Source organism: Podarcis liolepis (genome assembly GCF_965112155.1).
Source record: "Podarcis liolepis genome assembly, chromosome: 14".
Classification (NCBI taxonomy): Eukaryota; Metazoa; Chordata; class Lepidosauria; order Squamata; family Lacertidae; genus Podarcis; species Podarcis liolepis.
In genome coordinates this window covers 45,845,866-45,869,650 of record NC_139569.1, presented here as the reverse complement: position 1 = coordinate 45,869,650, position 23,785 = coordinate 45,845,866, and the positions used below count along the sequence as shown (strand labels likewise).

Below are 23,785 nucleotides of genomic sequence, written 5' to 3'. Positions count from 1 at the left end.
ACAAAACTGCATTCTGGAGAGAAGTGTGGCAGCCACATTTTGTAGCTCACATTTCCAAATGCTTTTCAGAGGAAGGCTCACATAAAGCACATTACCGTGAACCAATCTGGGTGTGACCAGGGCACGTATAACAGTGTCCATATTTGTTTTATCTAGGAACAGCTGGCTCACCTGTTGAAGCTTTGCAAAAACCACTCCTGGCCATAGCCAACACCTGGCATCAAAGAGCAAAGCTAGGTCAAAAAGTACTCCCTGGTCTATGCACACGCAGGGGAAGTACAACCCCCTTTCAGAAAATTGTTTCCAAAGCAACTTTTCTAGTTCTTCCCAACTTCTAAACCATTTTAGAGTCTGTCCTGTGCAGTTACTGGTGCCTTTGCGCACTGATTTCAACAAGTGTACTGAGACCTAATGCTGCAATAGATCGGGTTCCCTCTCTTGTCTAGTTAAGTTTGTCCTTCATTTCTTTACCTAGGGTTTAAAAAAGTCACAATACAAATTTTTATATATTCTCGACAGAACTCAGATTTTAGAGACAGGCTTACATTAGCATTATTTTAATTTGTGTTTCTCTGGCGTAGATTTTTGTCTTTATGGTTGTTTGTGGAGTTGGTTTTCCTAGGGAAGAAAAAAAGGCATGGAATTAAACTTGTAAAAAATAAAGTCAGCATGAATAAACCTTTTTAAGATACTGAATGGAATGAAAACAGCACAAAAGAAAAACAGCATTTGTACAAAAGTAATATGGATAGAAAAGTAATCAGGTTCCGTAACAAGTCCCTTTATAGCAGTCAGGCAGCTGAATGAACAATTTAGACTTTTCAGACAGCACATCAGTTTCTGGGTGATTAAGGGCAATAACTGGTTCAATTTGCATTTCCTTGCTTCTCAGCCTTTAAAAATTGGCCCAACCTTGTATGTCAACACTATTTATTGATGGCGTCACCTTTGGATTCCTCCTGGCTATGTCAACTGTTAAGCCACCTGGAAAGGGTCTTGTCACTTTTATACTTTAACACAGGATTGCTCAACACCAGCAATTCTATTGTGTTGACCGCATAATCCATCTATTATGCTAATCTTTCCACAGTAACTTAATAAACAAGTCTGTTAAATTATTATGGGATTTGTAAGGAACATGTTGCACTGGAATAGAGAAGTTATTTTCTAAGCAGGCTTTGCTCTTCGCAAATTAAAGAACATTAAGAACTGCCCTGCTGGATCAGACTTAGTTGAGCATATTGCTTTTCCAGTGGCCATTCAGATTCCTTCAGGAAACCCAAACTTTGAAGACAACAGCCCACCCTGTGCAAACTACCTATGAATCTGGAGATTATGCCTAGTACTGTAGCTATCAATAGATGCTATCTTAGTGGATCACCCTTTGAAAGCTATCAATAGTTAAAAGGAATTTGCTGTATTCTATAATGGTGAAATTGCTGTATCCTTTTTTTATAAACCTTCTTCCTCACTTCTCTATAAAACAGCCAGTTAAAGATAAAAACAAAGTATTAGCGTTAGTTGAACAAGACAAGACCAACAACACGCAAAACAGCAAAAGCCACACTGAAATAAGCCCAAACTCAGAAATCCACTCCTAGCATTTGCATACTGGAAAATTTTTAACTGTTGCACGCTCTTAACTTTGAACTGCATATTCTATTTTTATATTGTTCTGTGATTAAGTTATTGTGCTGGGAAATTTTGAACTATTTCTGTTTTTAACTCTGATATTGTATTTTATAGGGTTGCGTTTTGATGTTTTGAAAACATTATGTAAGGAGCCTTGTGAGGGCAGTGTGTCCTGAAAGGTTTAGTAAAGGTGTATTAAATAAGCAGCAATGCCAACTCTCCAAAGATCAGTTACAGATAGGTAGCCGTGTTGGTCTGCCATAGTCAAAATAAAAATTTCCTTCCAGTAGCACCTTAAAGACCAACTAAGTTAGTTCTTGGTATGAGCTTTCGTGTGCATGCACACTTCTTCAGATACACTTCTTCAGGTATCTGAAGAAGTGTGCATGCACACGAAAGCTCATACCAAGAACTAACTTAGTTGGTCTTTAAGGTGCTACTGGAAGGAATTTTTTATTTTTTCTCCAAAGATCAGTTCTTCTTTACTCTCTGAATTCAGCATCAATTTAGGCCACTGGCATTCCTATGATTTATTCTAAGGCCTAATGCAGTAATTTTTCAAACTGGGTTTTGAGATCCCTGGGTTCCTTGGACGATTCAGGGGTTTCTGAATGGGAGGTACAATTGTGCCAGAGAAACTTCCTTGGAAGATAGCTTGTTCATCATTACCAGTCGTCCTTTGCAATGTGAAGCCATGGAGTGCAAAATGCAAGTTCAGCTCACACAAGGCACTGTCTAAAACACTTGCCCAAATCTCTCCAAGACCCATGCGAATGCTGTTGATTAATTTTTTTATTTATTTAAAATATTTATACCCTACTCTGCATTACCTAAATGAAAGTAATTCATAATTACATAAGAATACATACTGTGAAATAAACCAACTGAACAAAAACATATAAAGCTATTAAAACAATACCAAAACACATCACTAACAGGAGTTTTCAAGTGCTTAGGTCAGGGGTCTGCAACCTTTAAGACAAAAAGAGCCACTTGGACCCGTTTCCGAAGGAAAAAAAACTGGGAGCCGCAAAACCCATCAATAAAAAAATAACCTTTTTGTCACTTTTTTATTATTTCTTTGACCCCTCAGAATTACTCCTCCTCATAGAAATAAACGTTAAATTAACAAGTTACCTTTTTGTGTGTGTGTGTTCTTCACTCCCCTTCAAAACAGTGACCAGCGTACCTGCCCCTTTTCAATGCAGTGACCAGCGTACATGCCCCTTACAATGTAGCAGGCGGGTGGGCGGGAAGGTGACGTTGGGACAGTGCGTGACTAACGCATGCACTGCCCCCATGCGACGTCACAGCCAGAACAGCGCCCGCCACAGTGCGCCTCCTCCCCTTGCTAGTATCTGCCCTGGAGCCGCGGCAAAGGTGTAAAAGAGCCACATGTGGCTCCAGAGCCTCGGGTTGCAGACCCCAGGCTTAGGTAAACAAACAAACAAAATTCCCTAGCACCTGAGCAATAAAACTGGGCCTCCTTGGGGATGGCATTTCCAGAGTTGAAAAAAGACTTCCTTGTTGACATCTGTTTCACCTCTGACTGGGACAATTTAGCAGAGATCTTGGAATGCAGGCAGTTTGATACAAGAGCAGAGGTTTCATCAGGCCCCTGGGCCCCAGATGCTTATGGCTCAAAAATTCAGCACTGCCAATTTTTAACTGAGCTTGAAAGTGAGCCTGTGGAGCCAGTGAAGCTCTTTTGAGGCTGGCATGATATGGTCGAAACAAGGCATGCCAATCAAAAATAATTTTAATAATCAACATTTAATTATTTGTACCCCACTCATCTGACTGGGTTGCCCCAATTCTAGAAGGTTCTGGAAGATGTATCTCTGTGTAACTGAAGCTTTTGTAGCACCTTAAAAGGTAGTTCCACAGTGATGCAGTGCCTTGGAACCATGGTAGACAGGTGATCATAGGATGGGTTCCCTGGAAGGTGGAAAAGTCTAAAAGTCATTGCCTCCCATATGAAAAATAAGCAGTCAGTTATGAAATACTTACATTGGCCCAGCTGGTTCATCATCTGCAGCAGGAATTCATTATGATCCAGTGAAGGAAAGAGAGAAGGAAAGAAGAGTCTAGTTAAGAATCCATAGTAAACCTTTACTGGGCTGCAAACAGTATTATCTACATACAGCATTTATTTAAAGGCCATTCCATTTGTATTGCAAAGATTCATGAAGTTATTTTTTCTGGCTTTGAGTTTAGATGACAAGTATGTTGTTCAAAATGATTTCAGTTAACACTTTTAATGCTCATCATGAAAAACTGCAACTGTAGTGGACAGATTGTTGCAATGTGGTCATACTCATCTTGTCCCCAAGTTCCAGTGGTTCAATCTTAACAAGATAGATGAGAAGACAAACCAACATTTCAGTTGTAAAATCCTGCTGTTTTGTTTCTAAAAATAAAGGCTTTCCCCCGCCTCTTAAGTGTTGATGGGCAAAACACAGGAAATCATATACCACCCTAGATCATCTTTCACACACTTTTGCCTGATCTCTTAATAAAATTAAGTTCCAGAAAGTGGAAGAGGCAATTTTGACTGATACTAAAAAGGCAGTCCTTCTGATAGCAGCAAACGTCTGTGATTCCATGTATAAATATGGGGGGAGGGGGGAGTTTCTGGCAAAACAGCATAAAGGTTACACTAGTATTACAGTTCACAGAGACTTCAGCTTGCGAGATGGGAGAGCCAGAAAGTTGTCCCATTTTTAAGGTATATTTTTTAGAAAATAGAAAAAAGTCAACGTGTGGCTTTTCACATAGGCTTCTTTATGATCAACTGAACATTTCATTGATGCTTTAAAATGATGCAGTACATTAAACAACAAAAATGCATTTTTTTGAACAAGGAAAATCCCAATCCATGAACTTGTGCAAAAACTTCTGTAGAACTTCTACGGATGACCATGTTTTCTGCATTTCATCATTTTTCCAAGCTAAAAAAAACTTTCTCTAAAATCTTTATTATTATTTTTTAAACTCAGCAGGATTCCACAAGGGGTCTTAGGGCACACAAAGCAGTTATGGAAACTACAGTCTTAACAGTGTTGGCAACCGCATGAGCACACACTAGGAGTAATGTTGATCAAAGCTGAACATTACTCCACCTGTACCTTCGAGGCAACGGATAGGCAAAGCCACCGCCAGCACAGTTATCAGAACAAAAATAAATAAATAAAACATTCAAAATAAAGAGAGCTAACCACAAACCAACAGCTTGACAGCCAAAATAACACACTAGCAACACACTAGTGTCCACAAAAGTCTGTTACTAACAGTAAACTATCAGAACAAGGTACAGAAAGAACTAGGACTAGTAAGGACAACCAGACATCAATGTGCTGTATATACAGTGGGGATATACAGAGACACATCAGGTATTGAAACATAAAGCACATTACAGCAAAACTAAGTCTCCCCTCAAAATGAACACCTTTCAATTCCCAAAAGATTTCAGAGGCAACCTAGGCTATAGACTCTACATTATAAACAGTAGATTTAAGAGCCATTTACTAGAATCTGTGACACCTTGGTGAGAGTTCTTAGGTTTTTGCTTTTTTAAAAAAGAAATGAGCAGGGTTAGTAGCACCACATTAAAGCAGTCATTCTACTCAAATCCTTGCTTTGGTCACGACAGCCTACAAAAAAAGATGCTTGAAGTTCTTTCCCCTATGCAGTTCTGGAAAAAATGCAGGCTCCTGTCCTTCTCTTAATCAGTCTGCAAGCTCTAATTTGTACCACCTGAAACATTGATCCTCAAGCATTCTGGGTGGTAAAAGACAGCTTGAAAGCAGAGGTTTTATTGAATAAGTTTAACCAAAAGGTTTTGCACTTTTACAAAAGAAAGTCGGGCGAGTGCTCTGGCACTTATGCATTAGGTGCTGGAGCGTGGCCTGCACTGTTCACATGCGACAATCCTATTGGACTGGCAGGACTTCCACCACCTCCCTCTGTGTCCAGTAAAGCATGGTTGTCAAGTGAAAACCTTAATACACCACTAGCTTGTGGGTCAGCCGCTTGAGCATTACAAAATCGGCCCCAGCACGGTACAATACGTGACAGACAAAAGGACCGAATCCTAGAGAAGTCGACCAATAAAAGGGAGGAACAGAACTACAGAAAAATGGTACAAATTAGAAAATGAAATTCAACAGCAAACTTAAACCCAAATTAGTTGTGAACGTGAATGAGTAAAACTAAGAAAAGTGTTAACATTATGAACTGTGCATTGTATAGACTGAAGCGGAGATTAAACAAACTCCAAAGCATGCAGATCTCTCACTTACCACCATTTTTAAAGGAATGATGCAATTGAAGGGGGGAAAAAAAGAAGTCATAGTAACTGACAAATAACAATACAACTCAAACAGCATGATCTAGTAATAATCTAATTTGCTAGTAGTTGAGCTGGTGGTCACACAAGACAAGATGTGCCTCTGTATTCCAATCTGATGGGTGCAGGTCCAGAGTAATGTACCTTGCCCATTTTTTGGCCGCTGATAAATATGCTTCCATCACGTAAGGTACTCTGCCAACTTCTTCATTAGATTTGTAAACTATAAAAACCAACTGCACACCTAGGATACATGTGCATTTGAGAGAGATATTATATGCTCAGCAGTTCTTAAGGGTCATATTTCAAAAATTAAAAGCATGCATTGTGTAGCTTAGTGGTGGAGAAGGCACTGAACAGCGTTCCTACCTGTCTGAAATTCTGACTTCTCGTTTTACACTTTTGTGTATCTAAACATAAATACAGCAACTCTGAACTAGTTTGAAGAACAAAGGTATGCCCCCCTTTAAAGTCCCTTAAAATCCTCTGAAGGCCCCAATGACTTCTGAGCTGCTACTTAAGAATATTTCTAAAAAGAAACATACACCAACTTCATCTATAGAATCTTACAGATACACCTACACACCCCTTGCAAACCTGTAAATTCAGATTTTTAAAAAAGATGTTTGTAGCTGCTTTGGGAAAATTATAGTTGAAGAGCAAGAAAAAAGTATAAAGATCAAAGTAATGGATAAAACGAAGTGCCTCTATTTTGTTCACCAGCATCTGTACCAGAGAAACAATACAAAATGTAAAAGTGAGAATCCACGCCAAGAAGCCAGAGCACACAATGCATTGTCTTGTGGTTGTGTGATGGAACAGCACTACTCATTGACTCTCCCCACTGGAGGAGCTAGATATGCAGCAATTGCTGATGAATTATATATACATACGGTATATATATTTACAGCTTTTGTACACTGCTCTTAAGCTTAAAAAGCTCCCAAAGTGGCTTTCATACTATCATTTAAAACAAGACAGCCCTTGCCTGCAGGCTTGTAACAAACAGCAATACAAGGGCTAAAACTGCTCCCTCATGTCTTCAAATAGCTGGCGGGTGGGTGGGTAAAAGAGGAGAAAAGTGATAGAAGTAGGAGAAAATGAACAAAAGGAATCACTCACTTCTTAATGGCATACACAGGCCTGTATATGCATTAACCACCATCCCCCTTAATAGGAAGGGGGGCCGTGTTGAGAACACCAGCAGAAGTTCATTCCTTCTGCAGTTGTGCTCCTGTCTGTGCCCCCATTTTCACATAGTGCAGTCTGGATTTACTGTGAAGCAGCAGATCCACCAGGAATGGGGATGGGGGACTTTAACCTCACTCCCTGCATGGTAATCAGTAAAAGTAGTTGCCAACTGAGATGTTATATAGAGGGGGAAATATTGATGAAAAGACAGAGTACGTTAAGCTAAAATGAAAGCCCTAATTTTGTGGATGCTATGCTGAACCAAATTCTGAGCAAGGAACAGGCAGGTGCTTGGGGTAGGGGGAGAGAGAGGGTGGGTGGCAGCTGTAAAGAAGTACCCTGGAAACCATTAAGATATGAATTTGAAATGTTTGCTTCGATTAGCCATATTATTGGTTAACATTTCAGGGGTCAAAGAAAATATCTGGCATCCAAAATATATTTTGACTTTTGGACTATTTCCCCAGTTGCAAAGTTCTAGCATGAACAGTGACTGAAACATGCATAGGATTCAATCACATTACACATTTGTGGGTTGCACTCCCCCCCACAAAAGTATGTTTCACATAAAAATTAGAACATGACAAATGTCCAAATTTTAAAATGCAATGATCCTATGCATGTATCGGCTGCTCAAATTCAAATGTATCAGCTGTACAAATTCCGTATCAGATTTTTTTCAAAGAGAGAAGCTACAGAAGGATAGTCCATAGACTTTTTAATTGAGATTATCTCCCCCTCCCCCGTTCCACAGCATTCTAACATATACTGGGACCAAGCCTGCTCCAGATTAACATCAAACTCTACCTTCTACACTGAAGAGCAGAAATGCTTTCAACTCATTTTCCTGTTTGATTCCAAGAATCACACCCCTTAGCAACAATACTGGAAATAAAATGGAGGAAGCTTGAGAGCTTCCTACAGTAAGTACTCTAAGACTTAACACAGCTGAAAGTTTTAACATAAAATGGAACTGTTGAGAGATGCCATTAAAAGGCTTTTGAGAAACATTTTACAACAGCTTTTGAGTCATTTTTTTTATCAGTATATTGAAATATACTGATACATAAATGGCATTCTATTGAAGAAGATATCCACATACCAACCAGTGCAACCCCTCTGAAAGAGAATGGAGGGGCAAATCTCTAGAATTGGCAACGTCTGGCCACAGTCAGTCTAAATAGATGTGAAATAGCACCTACCAGAACTAACAAGTTAGGGAAGGCAATTAACAAAGCCAGGCTTTTGGGGCTGCTAGCGTACTAAAACTCCTAGGCTGCAAGCAAAATTAGTTCCTATACTTTCATTCATGAAGTATAGCTACCTTTTGCTAGGGAGATTAGATGTGCACAGAAGTGAAGGATAGGAAGAAGGGGGGGGGGGAGAGAAGACAATTAGAAGTTATCTTAATGTTACTATTTATAAACTAGGATCAAGGCAAAAAAAATTGAATATCAGAATGTAAGTAGGACAGTGGAATGAGACTGTTGCACATCCAGCGCAGAAGTACACACATGAAATTAGGAGTAATTAGGTGTAAGTTCACAAATTAGGAAAAATAATAATAAAAGCAGTTACCACAGCTTAATAAACTAAAATATATGAAGCAAAAAGGATTCCAAAGTAGAAACCATATGTTTGCCATGTATATCTGCATAAAAATAAGGAGTCTTTATTTTTTTCCTTATCCCCCAAAACACATACTTTAAAAAATGGGAGTGTATGCCTATAAACTAATCCAATAAACAGCATTCCTTCCATTAAAATAATCATATTGGCATGTTGCACAACTCACTATGTTCGAGCAATTATTACTGTGTTCTTGGGGAGGGGGGAATCACCATAAGAGGAAAATGCCACATGCCACCATGTAAGCAACAAAGGCTACATTCAGACAATGGCCATGTTTGGACAATAAAATCCTATCTTAATGAGACAGGATAGGCACAAGTTCCATGCACCCCTTGGCAGATGTGGGGAAATAAACTGGAAGCTGCAGTTAAAAACAGAGCTTCTCAGTATGTCCAAACTGGGAACTATGCTTAATAGTTTTGAAGCAAGTCAGGATTCATAAGCCCACTTTAGAGCATGGCTTTATATCCTGGTTTGTCTGCAAGTCATAGTTTCATAGTTTGGATTTATCAAGAAGCTATGGTTAAATGTGGCTTCCTGGCTCGTTTCCATGCTCATGTGTGAGTGCATGGAGCATGATCAAATCCTGGGCAATGTAATTACACATTTTAGCACCGCTTAAAACCCCTTTGACCTGCCCCCCCATCCTGAATGGAAAGTAAAGCAGCCAATAAAAAAGGCGCCAGTCATGTAATAATGATCTTCAGTCATGTAGGAAGCTGAGGAGGATCATATTATGAGCGGCAGTTGTATGTTTCAGTCACTTAGTAACACTGAATTTCCAAATGACAAGCATCTTGCTGCCTCTGTGACCAGCATATCACAGAGAACAGGCTGCAGGTTCTTCATGTTGGAGCTGCAGGCAAACAGCACAGATGTGGGGGTGCTTAGCTGTGCTTATCAAGGCTGGATTGGCAGATTTCTTTCTCAAATCCTGCCCCCAAAGCAGTAAATTCAATGATGCATCATCAGTAGAGCACAGAACAAGAGAAGAAGCCGAGAATGAATTTGTCACTGTGGAACATTGTACTTGCAAGGAAGTACAATGCTCATTCACTACTGGGGTGGGGGGGGGGGACTTCAACAAGCATAGCAGAAGGCCAAGTGCTTCATTTACTAATCTGCCAGGATACCATCTTTCACAGCATAATATACACCAGTGTCTATGGGGGGGGAAACGTAAAAAAATAAGGGTGTGGTAAATAGAAACCACTGACTTAAGTGGATCAGCTCGATGCAATTTTGTTTCAGGGAACTGCTTACCCTTAAACACAGGAAACATTTGTTTTGTTTGTGGCATATATATCCCACCTTCTTCAACGAGCTCCAGGTGGCATACATAGTCTTCCCCCCTCCCTATTTTATGCATATGAAAGGTTCATGCACCAGTTAGGCATTCAAGTGCCAAGGTAAAGAATACTCAGCCACTTGTAAATTAGGACACCAATTGCAGCAGCATCACTCAGGCGGTAGCATCTCTCAATTGAATCTGAAGCTAGCATACCTCAGGTGAACTGTCACTGGAGGGGTAAAAGGAATATACTGATCCTGGCCTGATTCACAAAACCATTTAAAACAGTGTTATAATGAGTGGAAGAACATTTCTGACACAAGGTATGTAACTTCTTATTAGAAGTCATAAGGCATCAATATAAGAAAAAGGCAGAGGGAAGAAACCTTTTGAGTACTCTTTCATTAGAAAACTGGCTGTTCTAACTTTGTTGCTCTGGATTATGTCACTCTGTACAGTAGTATGTAAGATGTGCATGGAGAGCTGATGATAGACTGGTCAGGCTAACAGGTTAACTACATGACATCAACCCAAGGGTTCTCTTCTCCTGTTGCAAATAGATGATTTTGGCCATCTTTGCACAGGCCAGTTAGCTCTGAAAAATGAAATTTTATGGTTGAAACTTTATTATTTTGAGAGGGGGAAAAATGCTTGTGAAATCTCTAGCAGGAGTCAATCACCAAGCAAAGGCCTTCTTCTGAAGCAGTAACTGAAAGTCAAAGTCAGCATAAACATAGTGCAATTCAGTCAAGTAACAATGAAACATTATTATTTTGCTGAGGGAGAAGCAAAGAGAATGATCACCAATTTATGTCTGGAGTGTGAAAGGATACAAACAAGTTTTTTTCAGAAATCAATAATACGTAGCTAGTGTAAACATGGGACGCGGGTGGCGCTGTGGGTAAAACCTCAGTGCCTAAGACTTGCCGATCGCATGGTCGGCGGTTCGAATCCCTGCGGCGGGGTGAGCTCCCGTCGTTCGGTCCCAGCTCCTGCCCACCTAGCAGTTCGAAAGCACCCTTAAGTGCAAGTAGATAAATAGGTACCGCTTTATAGCGGGAAGGTAAACGGCGTTTCCGTGTGCTGCGCTGGTGCAGGCTCGCCAGAGCAGCTTCGTCACGCTGGCCACGTGACCCGGAAGTGTTTTTGGACAGCACTGGCCCCCAGCCTCTTAAGTGAGATGGGCACGCAACCCCAGAGTCGGTCACGACTGGCCCGTACGGGCAGGGGTACCTTTACCTTTAGTGCAAACATAGTGCATGTTGGTATTGGTTTAATTGTATTTCAAGAAACCTCCCTTCATGTGATTATGTTGATGTGCAAACAAGATATTGCAGGTAAAGTGGAAGTATCCATAGGCTATGTAACTCTGGCAGTAATGGTAATGTTCTTGGTGGAAGCAACCTTATACTGAGTCAGACAATTGGTCCATCTACCTCAGTATTCTCTACACTGACTGGCATCAACTTTCTAGGTTATCAGACATGGTTCTCACCCAGCCCTAACTAGAGGTGCCCAAGAATGTACCTGGGACCTTCTGCATGCAAAATAGATGCTCTACCACTGAACTATGATCCTTCAAAGTTCATAAGCAAGAACCTATACTCATATGCAAGAGTATTTGTAATATGGAAAAAGCTTTGCCAATGTTTCACTTTGCTACATTCATCAGAAAGTATATTCTTTCTTTACTTTCTGATTATCATCCAAGGGGGCTGATACTGACATTCCTGTACAACAAATTTCAAGGACATTTGGACATGAGGATGGACCTAGAATATTATGCAGAAATCAGCCCTAAAAGTGAAAAACAAATATACATCACCTGTGGGAAGAGACAATATTATAAACTATTCACATCACCTGTTACAAACGGATGAAATCAGAGGTTGTATTAGAACTGGCCTGGTTAGGCTGTAATCCACAAACCAATTGAAATGGCATATGCACTTGATCCATTCAGTTAACTTAACCACCGGTGAGGAATGCAATGGATAACTCAGGTTACCTATCGGGCACATCAGCAGACTATCCACAAGGATAATGATTCAAGCTCTCCTTTTGTTTTACTGACATTATCAATTATTGGGATTGCTAACTTGGCTTAAGGAAAGCTAGCTTCTCTTTTATTCCCCTCGTGAACCACTCTAAATTTGGATGGCTTTCCTCACAGCAACAGTTGAACAAACAAACAAAAATATTTATGAAGCCAAAAGGAAAAGGCAGCCAACTCCTGACAGGTACACAACATGAAATCTACTCCCGTTAATGAAAGGGGTAATGCAGATACTGGGATTTCGTCAAAGCATGCAGCCTTGATGTTTCAGAACTTCTATTAAGCTTAGAAGGAAGCATCAATTCCATAGCTAGGAAATATTGCTATGTCAAAATAAGGATTCCAACTGTGAGCTATTTGGCCAACAGCAACAGGATGCCATCCATATCAGGCAACAGCCCCCCTTACCCGCTTTCCCCGAGTTCTCAAATAGCTGAGAACACAACAGGGAAAGCCCTGTTTTCACACACTTAATTCCAGTCACATGCATCTTTCTAAGAGTGCATTAAAATGAACCCAGCACAGTGTTGGCAAATGCTTATAATCTGATCAAACAGTAACCAGCATCTTCCAAATAAGGCCATGCACAACTATTTTCATGCCAGACTGCAAGCTGCAGCCAACCAATCTGGCTCTAGACCTGCTTGGGTCTTGTTAAGAGGTGGTAAAAAGCTTTAGCATTAATCAAACACTTCCCTACAGAGAAGCCATCTGCAGAGGAAGCGGCAATCAAAATAACACAGCTTTCTCCTGCTCCTGGCCTTTGGCCAAGTGGGAAGGACTTGCACAAAGACACACTTTTCCACGTTAGTATGCCCACACACACACAAGCAATCTTCTCAGAGCTGTTCTATAGCCATCCTGCAGTGTTAGCTCTACATAACCATAGACACACATGCCTAGTAATACCACTGCTAGTTGCACTTTGAAGAAGCAGAGCAAAAGGAAAAGAAAGGTAATATCTTTGGGCCTGCTGAAAGTTGCTTGTATACATCTGGGGCTAGTTTCCTCCAGTCTCAGAACATGCAGTCCACTTGAGCGAGCATGTCAGGGTCAGTCCTCCTGTGTGGCCACACAGACATTTTTACAGCTGGGAGAAGCAAAATTTACACTGCAGGGTTTTACTCAAAACTGTTGACCTTTTTTGCTACAAACTTACCCAAGAAGCTTCCCTTTGAGCACCAGACATGTTCATCTTAAATAGGTGAATATTTTGACAAGTTAGCTGTGCAAAAACAGGACTATAGGACGGAATCCATTATGAGATCTTAGGCTGAAGCACTAGTTATGTCTATGATAGTAATAATGCTTTTTACCGTGTCTTATACACCCTAAGCAGGCCAGAATTATTACATTTTATAGGCAGCATTTACCCCTATATATTTCCAGTACCTATTTAAAAGCATTATACTGCCCACATGATACCCAATATCACTCACCCCTGATGAGGCAACGAAAAGTTATCTTACACAAGACCCTCCAGCTAGGTGTGCTTCCATAATAATATTTGGTTAATTTTTGTTTAATTTTGTTACAAAATATTTCTAGGGTGCCTTTCCTTTAAGGTTATACCTTTTTAAGGTGGCTTACAATATGAAAAAAGCTGATTTTGGGGATTCAATTCTAAGTTCTTGGTTTGATGTTTATAATATATATATATATATATATATATATATATATATATATATACACACACACACACACACACACACACACACATACATACATACATAATTACAAATCTGGGTGTTTTAAAAATAAACAAAAATAAAGTGTGAATGAACAACAGTTCTCTCACTACAAAGAGTTGCAGGTGCTTTTAGGTAACCAGTCTTTACACTACACATGCAAAAGGTAGCCTTGTGAGCATATTTGATTAAACATCTGTTTTGTTAGAAGTATCCAAAATGCTGTTCTGCAAGACACCACAACGTTGAACTGAGGAAAGCAAGCTGCATTTGAGCAAAATCAACTAAGTAACTTCTAATGTTACCTTTAAAGCCATTAATCCCCCTAGGATTATTTCAAGAGGCAACAAAAACCATTCCATGTAATATGAGCCCTCCCTCATTTCTTAGTACTGCCCAGCAGCTCGGCTAAGCAATGCTTCCAAAATGATCTCTGCTGAATACAATTTCAAGTTATCTCGACTACAAAGACACACATAACCAAGCAGACTCCTTGTTCTGCAAACCACATTTTATGAAGTTGAAATTATGGCCCTATACTTAACCCATTATGAGGCAGAAGAGAGGCAAAGTTTATTATGTAGCCTGCAGCACTGTGGATTTCTGAACTACTGATTTATGAGGTTCCCACATTTTGAAAGGAAGTCTCCCTGAAGCAAAGAGGAAGGGACTGGCTCCCCTAGGAAATACAGTTAGTTGAGAAAACACTCTTACCGTCAGGGACCTCATCTGGCCGCTTCCTCTTCTCATAAACCACAATGATAACAACAAGAATTATAATCTCCGCCAGAATCCCCAAGAAGGGCCACAGAGGAGCCAAGTGACTGCGAACACGCAGGATGGTTTCTTCAGCCTTCCAGCCAATCGAGTTGGTTGCATTGCATTCATACACGCCAGGATCCTCATCGATCTGCAGGTTCACTATGACCAGTTCAGTGTAGTTCTCTTTATTGGTAATGAAGAAGCGGCCAGTAACGTTTTTGATGGGCTAATGAAAAGCAGTAAAAGAAGAAAGGCCAAAATAATAATTGTTAGCAAGTGTTGTAGATAACTGGCTCATTTACTATACACACACATTTTTAAAATCATTCTTTGTGTTCTCTGCCATGCAAGCTTAACACCAGTCATATGGGAAGGAGTGCAGTATGACAGGCTTCTTACAGTAACAATTCAAGGATTTGACTGGCTTTCTTCTGAGTGTTTAAATGTACAGCAATGCCAAGGTTAGGCCCTATTACCACCACCTGCTGGCAACAGTACAATCACATTTCAGTCACAACCTCTGAGACTTGTATCATTCATGCACTGCTATAAACTCTCCAACACAAAACCCCAGAGTCTCGTCTCAAAGGGGAGCCCCCACAGACAAATCTGTAATGTCCAAACCACAAATCCTATGAAGGGAGAGGCCCACTGTCTTTCACATACCTCAAACAATCCCATGAAATATGAGCAACTGTTTCTTCCACTCCATAAAACTCACAATATCCAGTCACAATCCTCCTAGCCCGATACAAGGCACTCTGAAAAGCGCTATGCCCCATCAGAAATCTGTACAGATTAAATTGTCTCTGCCACTGTCTCAGTTTAAAAATTCAGAAATCCTCAAATGATGGACAAAAGGAAAATATCCTCCTACCTGCAGAATCAAACACCCACTGTCTGTGCCATTTACCTAATAGTCTCTTGAAACCAGCTTTTAACTTTCAAGGAGGGCAATGGCAGCACAAGATCTGTTTCCCTGTGTCCCAAATTCTTCCTAGCCACCTAATCAGCCCTCTCATTCTCAAAGATGCCCACTCGAGCAGCATTCAACAGAACCAAACCAGAATGCCCATTAACTGGCTTTTCCCTACCTTTTTGCAGCTTTGCGATGAAAAATAGAATTTGTATCACAATAAAATAAAATTCCAGGCATGGACAGTATGTTGATCAAGCAGGGTTTAGATCAGGCAGAGTAAGATAAAGAAGACCATACTTGCAATGCCTAATTTGAGACGTAGCATTAAAAAAAACCCTACATATCAGAGAGGCTAACTCTCATAATAATTAGTAGAGCTGAGATCTGAAAAAAATTACCTAGATTTAAAAGCAACACATTCAGACTTTGATTCAGGGACCAGTATAACAAGGGAGAACAGATGCTTTGCATGTAGCAAATCCCAGGTTTGATCCCCAACATCTCCAGCTAAAAGGAGACCAGTGGTAATGCTGAGAAAGATCTGTGTTTGAGTCCTTCAAGATTTGCTGTCCACTGGAAATGATACTACTGGTATTATCTAACTCATCGTAATGTGTTTTATCTCCTAACTGAAATGTCAGCCAGCAGCTCAGGCTTGCCTAGCAGCATCACATCTTATACTCACCTCAGAAAAACCATTATTCTTCTTATACCATGTCCATTCAGGGTATGGGAAGCCTACAGACTTGCAATACATCAGTGCTTCCTGTCCTTCATTCTTGTTCTCACTTCGTTTGTGCCCGGTAATATCAGGAGCAGCTAATACATACACACGTACACAAAAAGAATACAGTGCTCTTAAAAAAATATGTTTTAATAGTAGGTTCAAGATAGAGTCAAAAGCTTTGATTATGGTAAAAGCTTTAATTATAGTCATTATCTTGTGGTAGGTTCATATTTTACATTAAGTTTTCCATGTCAGCAGCTCTTGCAGATTTCTCCCATTAGAAACTGTTGTATTTATTTAGCAGTGGTTCCTTCTAAGTCAAAAACGAACTGGGTCCTATGAACTTAAAATCCAAGAGAGATGCAAAGAAGATCCATAGTCCATGGATGGTAAGAACTAAATGTCTCTAGTTTGTAAGATGATCTCTAATTAGTTGCCTCTTTGACATCAACTAAAGTACAGAAGAGCAAAAGAAACACTTGTTGGATAAGTTTTAAGGAAAGCTTATTAAATTTTTAAGACCCTGAATACTGGTTTAAGATAATCAACTGTATAAATATTCTCTTTTGTATTACTGAATCAAGATTTTTTAAAAGCTTATTTTAATTATTAATAATCATTAACGATGGGAGCTGAATATAGAACGCATTTATATAACCAATAAGATGTTATTGATGTTATTCTTTTAAAACATGGCAAACACCTGTAAGATGTAACAAAGGCATATGAAAATAACTAGAAATGTTTATACATGTATAATGTATAAACACTACCATCATTATTTAATATACTGAATTAATTCTCAGGTGTGACTCATAAGACATCCTGAATTATGTTAGCTTTATCTATTTTTAAATCAAGCAATTTATTGTGAATAGCTAAAAGCCTTTACAATGTACAGCAGGGGATAAGAATAACACTTTCCTCTGAAATTACACAACAGGACGTGTAAAAGTTTACAGCATAAAAATTTACAGCATAGGGTTATAAAATTAGGAATCATTAAGCTATCTAGAATAGAGAATAGAGCAAATTTGGCTACCAGGTGTGTAATCTAAAGATCTTTATCAGCTAAGATTTCAACTGTCACTTCCTGGGGGGATCCGCCTGAGAAACAGTTAAGAATAGATGATGAAAAACTTTCTCTGGGCATTGTATATAAGGCACAAACCAGCAGGTAATGCATTATATCCTTGACCTGATTGCATCCATAAATGCATTTGCGTTCCATATGGGGAATTCCCAGATATCTCTCCTCTAAATATGCTGAGGTTTATCTAATGGGGCCTGCTAGGGCCTGATCTGTTAATCCAGCCAGAGTCCAAGCCCCGGTCTCCGACACATATATCAAATACACATCACAGCATACCAGGAATCCTGGCTTACTGTTAACATGCAGCTTGCTAGTGCACACTGCCCATTCACTCACATTTCATTCCTTTTTTGGCAAGACTGGGTAAAATAAACCAGGAAGCCACAATTATGCTTGCCTTCCCATGACAAACCTGGCATCCTGGTCTGTTGTTCCCAAACAAGCCACGATCAAGCCAATATAGCAAGTGAAGTCGGGGAAAAATTCTGGCTTATCTGGAGCAACAAACTGGATGCAGGGTTTGTACATCATGGAAAGTCCACCTTAACTGCTGCTTACTGGTTTATTTTATCCACTTGCATGAAGGAATGAAAAAGTTACATGCACCAGCACACTCTTCATTCAGTAAAGCCTGCCTTACAATGGTGTGTGAAAGTGGCCTTTGTAGCCTTTTTTATCTCTTTCCTTTTTCTTAAGAAACACCACTGAGTAATAGACCTGCACATTTAGGGATATGAAGAGTATATAAAAGCCATATTTCTAGTGCATAAGAAATAATTATTCAATATATCTTTTGTACATTTTGTATACAAGTAAACTTTTTACACCAGGAAAACTAACTGGACACTTATAAATGTATATTGCTTCTTTTCTAAACAAGTCTGTAAGTTGTCTCCAGAAGCATCTGCACATCTATGACTCATGTTTAATGAGTAATTCCAAAATGAGTAATTCCAAAACAACTGAATGTCTGACCTACAACAGAGTGAAGAGTAAATGTCGAATGTAAGAAAGAAGGGGACACACACAAATTATATTTTTATAACATTCTACTCAGTAATGTATTTGTTTAAACCAGCACAATTTTGACACTTGAAAAGGTGAACTTTCATGTGAAGCAAAGAACTTCTTCACTCCTGAAGACCCCACACCAGCACACTTGTTCCTGCCTAAGCAGGTCCACTGCCACTCACTTGGCCATTTCTTTAACTCCCAAGACCTGTTGTAGAGTAATACTTTTGAGAGATTACGTGAGATCAATGAACTGCCTGAGATGAACCTTCATTAGCAGATGGCTTGGTATGCTTCAGTTACCACCTCTAAAACCCATTCGCTTTCAAGGCAGCTAATTTTGTCACACGTGTCCTTCTAGGCGACTGCTAGGGCCTGATCTGTTAATCCAGCCGGAGTCCAATCCCAGGTCTCTGACACATATATCAAATACAATGGAAGTTATTCAAGGGCCCATTCATTCTTTACTACATACAAAAAATGCAGAATCATGAAGATTTGCAATGTTGTGTTTTTTAAAAAAAGCTCACTGCATAACCACAAAAATATAGTCACTGAATACCCGCAAAAATATAGTCCACAAAAATATATTGCTGCTTGTCCAGTGGGCAGAATGATGGGTGTTGTAGACCAGCAATACCCAGAGGGTCACAGGTTGCCAGTGGGAGGACATGAAAAATGAAGGACTAATAAATTGTGACTGAATCCTAAAAAGACACGCCCTATGAATGGGTGGTTCCAAGTTCAGAGATCTAAAGCTGACATCTGTGAGAAATTTTTGTTCTGATGTATGAAACAGGATGAGTATGAAACAGGATGAAATCCAGGACATATTGTCTAACAAACTGGGGTGTTCAGATAAATTGTTATTAATAGTCAGAAAACCTGGGGGGAAATGGAATTGATTCAAGTATCTTGAAAAAAAGCATGGCTGAGTGGCATGCATATTGAACAGGAGAACTCACACAGACATTTTATTGCACTTGTAAACATGCTAAATCTCATCTTCATTGTTTTAGAGTAGTGGAAAATCCTCATATTTTTTCCAAGAAGACCCATGCATTTCAGAAGGGTTACAAATAGAGGCAGGAGGAGACAAATAAACACACACATTTGAACAATCTAAAGTTTGAAATGAAAGGACCAAAGGGAAGAGACATGGTCACATTGAAAGTTGAAGATATGGAAGGTTGCAGCCTGGACAACAATAATTTTCAATTAAGTAAAGAGATCCTCAGAAAGTATTTTATAATAATCGGGTTTAGATATAGTAAGTGAACAGAGTTCTAGCTATCCTTTGAAAAGCAATGAAATATTTTCAGAAAGCTGATTAGTTGAAGAACCTGAATTTGTAGCGAAAAAGGCAAAGAAGCATCAAAGATCACGGACAAGTTCTTGTCACAAAATATCAACAGGAGTTAAACAGAAGCAGCAGCAGAGAGAAAAAAAGAACTTGCATTTTATAGCAATTCAGCAAAGCATGATCATTCAACAAGAAAGGACAGCAAATTGAAGATAAGGCAAAACCTTTGCTAGAGAACCAAGTCTAATGATTGTAGAAATTATAGTTAGTACAAGAAAGTAGTCCAGGTGGCAACAGGTGAAAAAAAAGTCTCCCTGGAAAGTAGGACTGTTAGAAGCATGAAAATCAGCTGATGAGCCCAAGAAAGGGAAAGAAAGAAGGTTCTGGATGATGCAACAAACCATTAAACTTTAGGGGGGACAGGAACCTAAAGATGGTAGAGAGAAAATTAAGAAAGTAAATGGCACTGTGATGAAGCAGAGATGGGGAACTTCAGTCCCTGGGGCCAGATGGGAACACTGTGCCAAGCAATTGAAAAAATTGAGTTATTAATTTACACTTGGTAATGATTAAGTAGTCATGTGGACAAAATACAAAATCTATAGGAAACAGTGTACTTAACTATTTTTCAACTTGCTATGTGTAACATTTACGATTCAAAGTTAGAGACTAGATTTAATGTCCTGTGTCCTATCGCTCTTTACAGCTCTAAATGATCACCATTTAAGCATCAAGGTAGTGATGACTGCCATGCCAAGCTTTTCACAGTGCTGTAGAATTACTTTCTCCCTCTCTTAAAAGAGAAAGTAGTTTGAGCTCCTTTGAAATGTTGTGGGGCAGAGAAGGGGGAGCCTGGGATTCACAGAGTATTGGACTTCTGAATTACTGTATGACACCCCTCTTCTAGACCCAATCAACATGCACAATAAGATCTTTACAGGAGAGTCTGTCACATTCGCTCCTAAACTGGCCCCACCCAAAACTCTATTCTGAACCTAAGGAGAGAAATGACATTTTCTACAAGGAGAGACAGGAATTCTAAAAAGAGCTGAAGCTTGGAGAGACGGATTCTTAGCAGCAAGGAAAATGGTTAGTGGGCAGCCCATTAAGCAGGGTAAAAGAGTACAGCAAGGAAACAATACCAATGTACACACTATTCTAAGAATACAAAGTTTTCTGTGGGCAATTTGACTAAGCAATTCAACAGGCGATCCAAATTTATTGAGACATGTGTGGAAGATGACCACTCATGCAGTAAGACGCAACTGCAAGATTGCAAGAACTAAATAAAGTGATTCAAAAATAGTGATACAAAGAAACAATTAGTAGAAATTAAGCTTTTTAAAAAAGGAAGCAGAAAATAAAAATAAAGGCATACCTTTCACTTCTATAGTGGCATTTGCTACAGGGGAACCCGCAAATACGAACACACACAAATATTCCCCTGAATCATCTGCTCTGGGCTTTGGAATTCTGCAAAGAAAAGAAATGGGGATCCAGAGAGTTAGCTCACAATTGGTAACAAATCAACTCTGGTTGCTGAGAAGCAATGGCTCAATCGTCTCTGGTTCATTCTGTGAACAGGAAAAGTGAATCTAAACCACTCCAAAATGATTGTTACATATAAACTTATTGTTAAACTTATAGTTTAACTTTTCTTCTACACAAGAAAATGCAGGAGTCAAATAATTACGCATGGCACATACTTAAAGCGGGGTCTTGTCTAATTTTGTGCATTTGCTTGTTGGTTTAATGTAGCTTACTGGGAGATGCTTTGGTTGGAAATTAAATAAAACCTTTCTAGTGTACAAGATGGTTAAGAGTGATTTTAAATCACTTGCCCTACCTTTCTGCAGAGCAACCTCACTAGATTATGAGTTATGGGAATCACTAGCAATCTGGTAAGTGCTTTTATAGATCCTTGTTGACAAACCATTTGTCTCCCAAAGATACAATGCCACAACTGAAAAAGTTCTGCTATGTGGAAAGCAGAACCCCCTGTTTTGGTTGAATTTTAAAGCAGGGGCTCCTCTGTAGGTATTAACAGTTAGAAGACAACTGGGAATTTTAACAAAATGTTGCATAAGTGCTCCTGTTCACTGTTTCAGTCAGTCCTACTCTCCTGCATAACACACCATCCCACTCCCAGGTGGTTTTCAATTTCCTTTTCCAGTCAGCCAGTATCCTGTGGGCACTGAGCACACTTGGGTGCTTTGGCAACTTCTGAAGAGCTTTTCAAACAACAGCCCCGCATAATAATCTCCTCACACCACAATCTCACTCCAGATCACCATGTTTTAAATCAATTTCACATCCACTAAACGCCACCCCCCCCAGTGATATACTGTAGTTATTAAGCACACATCAGTTATAAAGACTGTTTGCCCCGCTCTGAAGTTAAGGACTAGAATATGAATATTTCTAAAGTGACCAACAGTGCTAACCAAGTTGTATTCCAGCTTCTATTCTTAAACTCAAAATTAGTGTAGTGAGTCAGGCAAAATTACCCAATTTTAATATATATTGCAACACAAGGCACAGATCCATATACTTGAATTTTAAACATTGACAAATACTATATGTTACCCCAATGATCATGAAGACCAGACTTGTGTGAAGTCACTGCCATGTTGAGGATGCTAGTAGCAAGGAAGTAGCTACTATTTCTAAGCAAGGCTGATACCCCTTTAAATCACCATAAACTGGAGTACACCCTTAGAAGTTCTCTAGCAGGAGCTAAAGGTACCCAAGGTTCTGTCAGTACTATGCCCTAAGCATGGACCAAACCTTGAAACAAGCCGCAAAAAACTGGGCAGCAACTAGATTTGATCCACTGTTGGAACACAGAACAACCCAACTGCCTGATCTGGAGCACAGAACAGAAATATGTAATCCTAGCATATAGTATTGCCTAGATTGGACTTCTCACATGCTACAATTTAAAAGAACTGGACCAAGGTAACTCAAATTCTATATGAGTCTTACACATACCACAAACTGAGGAGGTTTGCAAGTGATTATATGTTGCAGAGTTTACTCTTATTATTAAAGGAAGATGAGATAAATTATACAAAAAAGAATATTTACAACAAAGAAAACACAACTTCTGACCAGCAGAAACTGTATTACAGTGGTGCCTCGCAAGACGAAATTAATCCGTTCCGCGAGTCTCTTCGTCTTGCGGTTTTTTCATCTTGCGAAGCACGGCTATTAGTGGCTTAGCGGCTATTAGCGGCTTAGCGGCTTTAAGAAAAAGGAAACAAACTTGCAAGAACTCGCAAGACATTTCATCTTGGGAAGCAAGCCCATAGGGAAATTCGTCTTGCGGAACGACTCAAAAACTCTTTTGTCTTGCGCGTTTTTCGCCTTGCGAGGCATTCGTCTTGCGAGGTACCACTGTATTTTGAACATTACTCCTGATGACATAATGCTCAACATGAATCCACAGTAATGAGTCTTAAATGTCACCTAAAATTTATTAGCCACACATGTCAAGTTTCACTGGAAAAAGTTTAGCTATACTGTAGCTTCATTCATTTTTTAGGGACAATACCAAAGCCACTTCAAGGCTTACCTGTACTGGGTAGTGTCTGTGTTCTCTCTAGTATCCGAAATCTCTACACCATTTTTCACCCAATAGCTGTCAGTGAGAGGGCTGGGAAATGTTGTGAGGTTGCACTGTAGTGTGATGGGAGGTGTAGATTGTGGAATGATGATTGTATCATTACTGGCATTGATCCTGGGCTCTAAAAAAGAAGGTACATTAAAAAGAAGAGTAATCAGTTTCTGCACACTAAAATGCCCTACACATCACAACTAAATGGCAGAGGAACTGGGAGAGGGAAGAGAACTACACATGGAACACAGCTTCACTAGCTTAAGAGACATCAAGAAAGTCATACAGCGAACAGCTGAGCAGCAGAGAAAGGCAACAAGGACCAGTCCCCCTATATGAAAAGGGAAAAAAGAAAAGAATGAAATACATTCTGGAGTTTCTCATATTTAATATAATCACACGTAAGGTTAAGGTTAGTAACATTTACGCCTTATCAGACTCAACAATGGAAGAGGCATAGTTAACAGCTACGCAAGCAAAATAAGCTCCATCCAAGTAATAGCCAATTCACCGTTA

The 23,785-nt window shown here is 39.6% G+C and overlaps 1 protein-coding gene and 1 long non-coding RNA gene across 3 annotated transcripts in view; one reads left to right on the top strand and one right to left on the bottom strand.

The window, feature by feature from the left end:
* Positions 1-23,785, bottom strand: part of NPTN (neuroplastin) — a 47,472-nt gene that overhangs the window by 1,649 nt on the left and 22,038 nt on the right. For both annotated transcript variants that reach the window (XM_083475946.1, XM_083475947.1), the window contains 6 exons: positions 23,228-23,399; positions 21,032-21,126; positions 16,205-16,338; positions 14,553-14,826; positions 3,643-3,664; positions 546-618 (listed from right to left, as the gene is read on the bottom strand). In XM_083475946.1, the coding sequence (XP_083332072.1) occupies positions 558-618; positions 3,643-3,664; positions 14,553-14,826; positions 16,205-16,338; positions 21,032-21,126; positions 23,228-23,399 (758 nt within the window). In that variant the 3' untranslated portion in view covers positions 546-557. The remainder of the gene's footprint in view (positions 1-545; positions 619-3,642; positions 3,665-14,552; positions 14,827-16,204; positions 16,339-21,031; positions 21,127-23,227; positions 23,400-23,785) is intronic.
* On the top strand, positions 2,108-5,482 carry LOC310693705. Its single transcript, XR_014519348.1, has 2 exons — positions 2,108-2,588; positions 3,068-5,482. It is a non-coding gene; the product is annotated as an uncharacterized lncRNA (long non-coding RNA).